This window comes from Anopheles funestus, chromosome 3RL (assembly GCF_943734845.2).
Source record: "Anopheles funestus chromosome 3RL, idAnoFuneDA-416_04, whole genome shotgun sequence".
In the NCBI taxonomy this organism is placed as follows: Eukaryota; Metazoa; Arthropoda; class Insecta; order Diptera; family Culicidae; genus Anopheles; species Anopheles funestus.
The window spans coordinates 64,332,245-64,342,325 of record NC_064599.1 but is presented as its reverse complement, the minus strand read 5'-3'; the positions used below and the strand labels follow the sequence as shown (position 1 = coordinate 64,342,325).

General features: G+C 44.4%; 3 protein-coding genes across 5 annotated transcripts; 2 read left to right on the top strand and 1 right to left on the bottom strand.

The window, feature by feature from the left end:
• Positions 1-710: 710 nt before the first annotated feature.
• LOC125768511 (ketimine reductase mu-crystallin) lies at positions 711-2,353 on the top strand. Its single transcript, XM_049436279.1, has 3 exons — positions 711-1,019; positions 1,086-1,682; positions 1,745-2,353. The coding sequence occupies exons 1-3, from the start codon at positions 809-811 to the stop codon at positions 2,044-2,046; spliced, it is 1,110 nt and encodes a 369-aa protein (XP_049292236.1). The 5' UTR covers positions 711-808; the 3' UTR covers positions 2,047-2,353.
• Positions 2,354-2,605: 252 nt separating this feature from the next.
• Positions 2,606-5,072, bottom strand: LOC125768504 (testin). 3 transcript variants are annotated; one of them, XM_049436262.1, is made up of 4 exons: positions 4,883-5,072; positions 4,553-4,811; positions 4,306-4,455; positions 2,606-4,229 (listed from the first exon to the last, which is right to left on the bottom strand). In XM_049436262.1, exons 2-4 carry the CDS (start codon positions 4,677-4,679, stop codon positions 2,791-2,793), a joined length of 1,716 nt encoding a protein of 571 aa, XP_049292219.1. In that variant the 5' UTR covers positions 4,680-4,811; positions 4,883-5,072; the 3' UTR covers positions 2,606-2,790. The 3 variants fall into 3 exon arrangements, with proteins under 3 accessions (XP_049292219.1, XP_049292220.1, XP_049292221.1); XM_049436263.1 differs by having other exon boundaries at positions 4,903-5,072; XM_049436264.1 differs by having other exon boundaries at positions 4,909-5,072.
• A 117-nt stretch (positions 5,073-5,189) lies between these two features.
• On the top strand, positions 5,190-9,049 carry LOC125768510 (synaptosomal-associated protein 29-like). The gene is made up of 2 exons (XM_049436278.1): positions 5,190-5,613; positions 5,741-9,049. The coding sequence occupies exons 1-2, from the start codon at positions 5,518-5,520 to the stop codon at positions 6,863-6,865; spliced, it is 1,221 nt and encodes a 406-aa protein (XP_049292235.1). The 5' UTR covers positions 5,190-5,517; the 3' UTR covers positions 6,866-9,049.
• Positions 9,050-10,081: the final 1,032 nt, after the last annotated feature.

The following is a 10,081-nucleotide window of genomic DNA, read 5'->3' as shown; positions in this document are numbered from 1 at the left end:
TGTAACAAAAGTATGTCAAAGTGATGACTTCAAGAGCAAAGACATGAAGAGTACCGACCCTTGTTAACCACAAAGTGAATTCCGGTACGTTATCAATGATCATGCTTGAAGATCTAAGCTTTCATCTGATCCAATTTTTTGAAATTCTCGTCAGCTGAATTTCTTATTCCCTTTTCATCTTGAATATTATTAATCTCGAATATATCGATCACTCTTCTGTCGGATGATCAGTGCATACAATGCGAAACAGGACTAGTAAAAAGAAGTATAGCATATGAAGGACCTCAGTGATCTTCGTGGAAGTTCTTATTGAGAAATGATATCTTGAGAATGATATATTGAAATGATATATTGAGTTCTTCAAATGATATCACTGGATGTTTCTGGAGCTTTTTGAACCAACCGGATGCTGTGACATGGTACAATAATAAAATAATATGGATCCCAAATACTACAGTGAATTAGCTCACGCAATGTGAGCATATGGATCGTTGGGTATTTCATCATTGTGAAAAAAATCTTCCCTACCTTATCTCATTCAAGTGAGCTATTTTATAGTAAGATAAAGTGATGAAACAATAATACGATATGTGACACATTTGTGGTTTCTGATAGTCTTGCTAAAAGATAAGAAAATCGTGATACAAAACCGAAGACATATTTGTGTATATAAGACGGATGCGTAAACAGCTTACGCATCTTTGCTAGCCTTCAATGCGAGTGTACAGCCTTCCAGTTTTTATTGATAAGAAGGAATTAAAAAGTTAAAGAAGCAGTCATCAAAACAAACACTAACGAGCAAGCAACAATGAGCAAGAGCGTGGGAACAAACACTCGATCGCGGCCCGTTTTTATTGACGAGGATCAAGTGAAGGAGCTGCTCGATTGGAATGAGGCACGCTACGCCATCGAGCAAGCGTTTGTGTCCGTCTCGAACCAAGCTCGGGATACGGCCACACGGTTGTCCGATCAACCGGTCAGTTCCCAACCGGCCAGAACGTTTGTGCAAGCGGAGGGTGGTAAGCAAACGAAAGGAAAAGGAACAATTTTGATGAGATTTGAAGTAATATTTCCTATTTTTTCAGGAGTGCTTCTTTGTATGCCCGGTTTCGTTGGTCAGCATCGGTTAAGTTCCGGCACTGCCGAGCGCACATCAACGTTGGCGTGTAAGTTGATCACAAGCTTCCGTAAGAATGCTTCCCTGGGGTTGCCTTCCATCAACGGGGAAGTGTTTGTGTTTAACAGTACGACCGGCAAGCTGGAAGCGATCGTTGAAGCCAACCATCTGACCGGTATACGAACGGCTACTGCTTCCCTGGTGGCGACCGATCATCTCTTTCTGCGACCTGCCCGTAACAGCGCACCGGACGGAATGGTTAGCATCCAGCTCGGCATTGTTGGGTGCGGGTTTCAGGGCATGATGCATGCGATTGGTTTCGTCCGCACGCAGTCGATGGCGCGGGTACGGGCGATTCGACTGTGGAACCGAACGCCTGGACGTGCCGTTCAGCTGAAGCAAATTTTGACCGAAGAGGCCGAGAAAACGAACAGCAACTATTCGGTGTTTGTTTGCGATACGGTTGAGGACTGTTGTCGGGATTGCGATGTGATAGTTACGGCGACCGGATCTAGCGAACCGCTCGTTTATCGCAATTTCCTCAAACCAAACGTTCACATTAATGGTAAGTTTTGGTAGAACGCTAGGTTGCAAAGCAACAATAAATGTGTCCTTTTTCCATTTTAGCTGTCGGAGCAGGTGAATACCATCATGCTGAGCTGGCACAGGATGTGTACGACGATTGTCAGGTGTACATCGATCATCAGGAAGGAGCCCGAAAGGAACTGGCAACTCTACGATCTAACATCGTCGGAGAGGTTGGTGAAGTGATCTTGCGTGAAAACCGTGCCGAGGAAAGCAGCCTACTCCCGAAACCGGGCGGAATTAGTGTGTTCCAATCGCTCGGCATGGCCACGGAAGATGTCACCGTTGGGAGATTAATCTACGAGAAGTACCTAAAAGCCCAGGTTCGTTCGAATGAAAATTAAAACAAAAGCAAAATGCGAGAGTTCTTTTAACTAGCACAGATACAAAAAAGGGTATATTTAATACTGTAAAAAACTAGCAAGGATGTTAATACATTCCAAGCTCGACAGACAAATGTTTATCTAAAAATATTGTACATGTTTATTTGTTCGGTTGGCATGTGAATTATTTTCAGTTGAATGTGGATCATTAGGCACTATCAGATAAATATTATTGTATTCGTTAGAACACTATTGAAGATTCATGGAATTTGTAGCGCAATTATGTTTTAAAATATAGCATCTGCCGGTACTTTTGTTTTCAATTGAATGTAGTACGCATTTGTTGTATAGTTCGTATTGAAAATGTATGATGTATATAAAAGAGAGAAAATATGCTTAATTTATCTAGAAAATCCCACAATAGGCACACGCGATATCTTCAATTCCTTTGTGTTACTCAAAGACTGGCACTGATATCCTACGGTTGGATAAAATTGCCGTTGGTGTGTTTGTAGTTCTTTTTTTATGGGGGGGGAATAAAATTCCTTTCCACTTTTGATTTCTAATTTGCTATGCTTCCAAAAAAAAGATCGTATATCTTTCGACTAGGCTGCAAGTGATCAACTCTGTTAAATGCATTCTGTTTTCATTACTACCAAATAATAATCCACACTACGGGTCTCGCTTACGTATTAAGGAAGATTTTAAACTTCTCCATCGTTTGCTATGGCAATCGGCACGCTTCATGGCTGACACACTTCCCCGCTAGACGTCCTTCGTGCACTGGGCACTGCAGTACGGACGGTTCGCTTTAACACAGAACCGTCCGCCAATGAGCGACTTTCGGCAGTGTACACCACTGCAAAGAAAACATTCCTTGTGCCAGTGGATTTTGTCCCAACCGACGCCCTGTTCCATCGGACCGATGCACCGATTGCACGTCGCACAAGTCTGCGCATAATGTCCCTTGTAGCACGGTAAGCAAAGCGGTTGGGCCGATTTCTCATCCGTCACGTACTGCTGCCCTGCAAGCGGTCCATCGCAATGGTAGCAGCAAAAGTGACGCACGTGGAACGTTGCCCCCTCGGCGGCCGTATACTCCTTGGTGAAGATCAGCTCATCGCACGCAGCGCAGCGCGGTATTTTCAGGATCGCCGCTAAATCTCGACCACAGTACACGGCACCAGCGTGATAGAAGTAGACAAGATCGGCCAACAGCTCACCGCACCGGTTACACTTGAAGCACTGTGGGTGCCAGATCGAACGATCGCTGTTACTTGCACGATCAACCTTTACCGCTACCTCGCCAACGACAATGGGAAGCGAACAGCCGGTACAGCGATGTGCTGTCATAGCAACCGCATCCCGCACTGCTTGCTGTGGTGGAGGCATACTTTCACCGCCCACCAATCCCATCGCTTCCATGGGACCGACCAGCTGCGCGTGCGATGGACCGTCCTCCCGAGGAGTGACCGGAACCGAACCGAAGCCGGAATCATTACTACCAGACGGTACGATCGAAGCACCACCATATGGCACCGACTCGCTGTGGGCCGTTTGACGACCCGGGAACTGTAAGCGATCTTTGAAATTATCCATTTCGGCACGAAATTTCGGATTCGCTTGATATTCCTGATGGAATTTTACGATCGCTTCCGGTATGCTCTTATCCGTTCCACTGAGCACGGTTGCCGGATCGTACAGCATCGCTTGTGCCACCATTTCCGAACTGCTGATACCCATCAGGTTCAGTTTGTACTTCATTTTGTCAGAAAGCACACCACTTTCCATATAGTCAGGACGTTTCGATTCACTGCCCGCCGCGGACGTATTGTTACTGATTGTAGCAGTTTGCGCTGTTGGTTGCTGTACTACCGTGCCATACTGCAACATGCCAGCCGTATCACCCCCAATGCGCATAACCGTGCCCTGACCAACGCAGTGAGTCTTAATCTTCTCAACATAATCACTCAGCTGTCCGGCTTCGTACGGCGTTAGATTATGGCACAGGTTCGTATCAAGATCGTGCGCTGGTACTTGATATTCGAGCTGCTGTTTACGCTTTTCAGCCGCCTCACTGCCAACGATCGGGATGTTCTGTTGACCCAGCGTACGCATATAGTCCGAGGCCAGTTCCGGCGTAACGTTCGGTGGCACCCAAGCCAGCTGTACCGGCTTATCAGTAAGTTCCGAAATGCGGATATCTAACGGTGGGAAAAAACGTAAACAAATCGTTAAGAATAAAAGAACCACAAAACCTTTTTTTTGCGCACAACGTACATGCCGGTTTGGACCGGATGGCACCCAAAATTTCAAACTGTGCCCATCCACTAACATCATCGTCGATGCAATCGTGCTGCTCTTTGCGGCATTTGCAGTTTCGACAGATTTTACGCCAAAAGTGTAAGTCTAGCCCGGGACAGGAACTTCCTAACAAAGAAACACAACAACACAATTGTAATTGGTTCAAACTTTGTTGCACATGAAGGTCATGCCGAGAGGCAACCGATCGATAAAGATTACTCACCGCACACGTTACAAGGTGCACCGTTACCACTTTCATGACTTAGTTTCGCTTTAATCTGCTCACGGCGGCTTTCGAGTTTTAGCAACCATTCGGGTGCGGCAGGAGATTCTATCCCGGAATCGGTCATTTTTCAGCTGCGATCGTTTTCAGCTCCGTCTGTTGTTTGGCTTTTGTTCTTGTTTATGACTCAGCACGGTCCAGTACGAAGAAACAAGACTCATTAGGAATATAATCGCTCAGTTCCTGCTTCTACATAAATCTGAAAGTTGTAAGTTGTTTGAGGTTTCAAAATTATAGACTAATCTAAACTGCAAGCGGTCTACAAATTACATTTTTAAAAGAAAATTTACAATTACAATCTGTGTTAACTACACGGCACTCGGGAATGTTTTGATAAAGGTGTGTTTACAACGCCCCGCTTCATTACTTCCACACAGGGTGGTTGATTGGGCGAATAGTTTTAGTACATAAAGGAATAAAATATGTTGCATGAAGATCCAAGGAAACTACCGGAAAAAAGCATTTAGTCAATTATTATCTACATACAAAGCTTATGTTAAAAATTGTTTGTAAACTAAAAACACAAGAATTTGTTAATTTTTGCTGCTCATCATTCCTGTCGTGTAGTCGCAACCTATGTGCAGTGACAGCTGCCAAACTTTGGCAGCAAAAAATTGATAAAAAAAACATTAAGGCTTGGCAAGAAAAATCAGTGATTCGTTTTGGTGCTTTGGAAAGGAAAAACGGAATTCATTCGTTGCGAGATAAAAGCAGTGCTACGTGGACGGTGCTAGTTTTGCTCGGTGCATAACAGTCTAGTGAAAAACAATCCGTCGTTCCGCAGTATCGCCATACGCCATCGCGTACGATAGAGAGCAGGCAGTTCCGCATTCCAGTGGTGGGGGTGGAATTTCATCCAGAAATTATCATCGGTATCGGTGCGGGGAGGGGGCGGTGATACGGTAATGTCCGGCCATCAATACGTACCGAACCCAGCGAACCTATTTACGGACGAGGACGAAATAGACGATGAGCTGTTCTTGAGAAACGCCCGTCGAAACGTAAGTCTCACTAGGCAATGGTAGCAAAGAAAACAAAGCAGCCCCAGCAGCCGAATGAGGTCGTTAACAAAGCGTATGAGTAATGCGTGTATGTGTTTTTTCCCTCTATTACGCTTCATTTTTGCAGGACGGATATCTGCCCGCAGACGATAAGTATGGCATGTCGAAGGTGACGGGGGCCGCATATACACGACCGGATGTGCTAGGCCCCACGGCAGCATACGATGGAAGCGGGTTGGGATACGCAGGGAGTAGCGGCAGTGCTGGCGGTAGTGTCGTAAGCGTTGGCCCCGGTGGCTACGTGATGGATATGCCAGTGGCAGCAGGGTACGGTGGTTACGGTGCAGGTGTTGTTCCTACCAAGCCGCTCGTGTACGGCAGTGCGGCAAACATGTATTCCAGCCTCGGACCGGACGCGGCCGATGTGACGGTGGACGACGAAATCGCCCGGCAGCGACAGACGTTCGAGCAGCGGCGTCGCGAGCTGGAGGAAAGTACGCTGCTCACGTCGCAACGGTGCCTTGGGGTGTTACGCGAAACGGAGCAGGTCGGTATTGCGACGGCCGAGGAGTTGCATCGCCAGCGGGAGCAGCTGGAAAAGACCAAGAAGCAGCTGGACGAGATAAACAACTCGCTCCGCTTCAGCCAGAAGCATCTGAACAGTCTGAAGAGCGTGTTCGGCGGGTTAAAGAACTATCTTTCCGGCCGGATGGTGGCGGGCGGTGGTGGTGGTGGCAGTGGCCCCATCGGTCCGGGCAGTGTTCACGGTGAGCACGGTGTGACGACGGCCGGTGGAATACCGCGGCAGAACATATCATCTCCGACACCGACCGAGGAGGACGATCTCTATCCGAACCCGCAGGATTTCCGCATTGCGGACCCGTACTGGACAGCGGACCAATCTCCGGTACCACCGCCACAGGTGGCCGGTGACTACCATCATCATCCCCATCATCCTCATCATCCTCATCATCCGCAGCAGCAGCAGCAGCAGCAACACCTCCATCAACAGCAGCAGTTGGCTAATGGTGGCGGTGGCAACAGTGCCGGAGGTGGCTTTAGCCACCAGCTGGACCAAAACCTGGACGAAATGCGGGGCAATCTGTCGCGGTTGAAGAATTTGGCCTTGGACTTGAATCAGGAAATCGACAGCCAGAACGATCTGATCGACGACATCTCGGACCGGGTGGAGGACGTGGACGTGAAGATCGGCAAGCAGAACAAAGACATGAACCGGCTGTTGCGGAAGTAAGGCGAAACGGTAAACTTGTACATCGAATTCGGGTCAGGGTCTTTGAGAGGTCTTGAGAAACTACTACCATTTATGGACGATATTATTATTAGTTACAAAAGAGGCTGGGAGGCCGCAAGGGCGCGCCGCCGTCTACCCGCCACAGACTGACCGATCTGACCGGTCGAATGTCGTTAAATTGCTATCGTTGTTGGCAGCCATAGAGGGCAGTTTGGGCAGTTTAGATACAGTGGGTGTTCTGTGTACAGTATTTACAACCAACCCCGCAAAAAAAAAAAATCGGCAATCTGTTCCGCCCGCATCAGGGACGAGACAAAGGCAACATAAAAGCAGGGCAAACAAAGCAAAAGGTGTTATCACTGAAGATTGCAAGGTTAAGTACGTTAAGGTAGAATGTTTTTTTTCTGTTTTGTTGATCTTGGTTTGTTTCTTCACCACCTTTTACAAAGAAGTAGATTATGTTTCTGTGTTTTTTGAAGCTATAGCGCTCTACTCTAAGGCTGTTTAATAGTTTTTTCGGTTACGAATCGACGAGGAAGAAGTTTTAGTTAGTTTGTATGATCGACGAGTATCTATATATATATACATATGGCGGAAGAATTTACATATTTAATATTACTTTCGTAGCATATTTTTCCCTATCGCTAAGAACGGGAACGTTTTCTCCTCAGATTTAAACGGGCACCCAATCGGTTTATGGGTACGGTGCCATCTGCAACATCACAAAACAGCGTGTTCTAGTTGATGATTCAGTTTCACTTAGGGTGAGGGAATTGTACGTGTTAGGAAGGAATGGGGCCGGACAGCAGCAAACAAAAAACAAAAAATGGACAAACAAAAGTTACAAGTATATTCTAATCACGTGCATGAACGTTATACATACAAAATATATGATACACATCTTCAAGCAAACACAACCCAAAACAAAACAAAAAAAGAAAACTTACAAAAGCTACCAACTAAAATCCAAAATGAACATTATATTCTACCAAATCGAATAAATGTAAATAATCAAACACGCGCCAGAGAGGAGAGAATAGTAATAGGTGATTCCCAAACTTCATACATCACATACAACTGTGTCAGGCTAAACGGGATTTGATCGCCGGCCACTCTTATAGACTGTTCTAATAACGAATGTTCCGTTCAATCCTTCAACACGCTAGAACTTCTTCTACTTGCTTGCACTACCTTAGATACCGAACGGCATACCGTGGCAGAAAGCAGAAGGATCTGTTCATAGTCGCAGGATAGGCAAAACAAAACTACTACCCAACAAAATAAACAAAAAAAAAACATGAAACGTAAACGTAACCAGATGTCTTAAAAAAATCAGATTCCAATCTAAAGAAAGATTCCTATTCTTAAATCCAACTCTAATACAAAATAAAAAAAAAACATTCTGACACACTTTCCTTCCTTCCTTCATCACCTTTGATACTTGAATTGATCATAAGAAAAAGAAGTAAAAAAAAAGAAACACATTTCCACACAAACATACACATACGATGATGATATTGTTAGATAATCTGATTGAAATGGTAATGATAGAGCAGCATATAATACAAAAATTTAAAATGTACACGGAAAGGAATTAGATAGACAGCAACAGCAACACAGCCACCGGGAAGGGTTCAAACCACAACGGGTCCGGCACTAGCTTTAGAGAATGCAATCAGGTTGCAAGTGGAGCAAAACGTAAACGTAATGCAAAATAAGTATCATACAAACAAGAATTAAAAAAAAAAACCAAACCAAAAAACATTAACAAAAAAAAACAAATCATATACAAAAACATATATTTGTAAGCGAGAGAGATAGAGCCCACAACAGCGAGAAGCCGAACGGTGCGCGATCGATCTGTCCTTGCTGGGCCAGATGATGATCAGGTGGTGGTGCTGGTGTGGCAATAGGGTTTTTGGTAACGCATGTGCAATGATACGGAACAAAAAAAAAACAAACAGCTAAACGCTCAAAAAACAAATGCATACCACTCATACCCTCACTGGATTGTTTAGCAATAATTATTACATTTATTACAATGATTACCGAGAGACAAATGTGGGGCGAGACGAAGCGATCAGCAAAACAAAAACACAAAAAAAGGACACACTCGTTTATGTGCGGATATATTTGAAATAAAGGAGACTCGTTACAATTTAGTCAGACGATACGTGCAATCAATGCGAGCGATGTTGTGTTTAACTTTATTTTAAATTGTTTTAAAAACACGTATGGAAGAAATGCGGCCTGGTTGACGAAACACGTGGTGAATAACGTGTTATGTAGATGGCGCTGATGTGCTGTTAGGTTACATGGTTTGTGTCTGTGCTAAATCGACATGCATTACAGAACATTACAGGGTTCGCTAGGAAACGCGTTTCCTGTTTTGTGAATAATTTGAACTTCAAAATTGATGCGAATTTCCGTTCGTTTCGTTCGTTCCGTTCCTTTCTTTTAGGATGGAAATTAGGATAAATTTTTGTTAAAGACGTTTCGTTCTCCAATAGAAGCTAAGAAGCTCTAACGCAGAACACTAACGCTTACTTCTATTTCTATTGCTCCAGAGCTTCTTCATGATAGTTTCTTGGCCTATAGGTGACTAGGTGACATGAACTCACCTCTTGTGAGAGGTCCGTGAAACTTTGGAATAATGAGATGTTTATCCTAACTGAATTTTTGCTAATTTCAAAGAAATCTGAGTTGTGGCAATAATATTAATATTAAGTTATCTGTTCCGGTATTGTTTGCCACCTGGACTCGTTAAAGCCAGGACAAGTGCACACGTAGTTGAGGAAATTTCATTAATAGGTCGTATATTTTCATATGCCACAGAGACATGGACTTTTCTGCCACTCACTTATTCCAAATCTTCTGGAAGACTCAACCTCAGACATCAATTAACGGCCCAAAAAAGTTTTTACGCGCTGGGTTGTTCGGTGTCATTCGTATGACATGACCAGCCCACCGGAGACTTGTGAGTCTAATTCATTGAAGTAGTTTCTCCATAGTCCTTCTAGTTCCTCAGATTTTCAGCTCAGCTTTTCTCAAAGTCAATTTCTCAGAGGCTGATGTGAGACTATACTAATTGTAGTTTTACCAAATAAGTGTTATATAAACTCACTTTCGACAATTGAAACTTCTATTCCTATTTTATTTTTCATTGCACGCCCAGTTTAATAAGATTGATTCAACAAAAAACATACCTTTCCTATC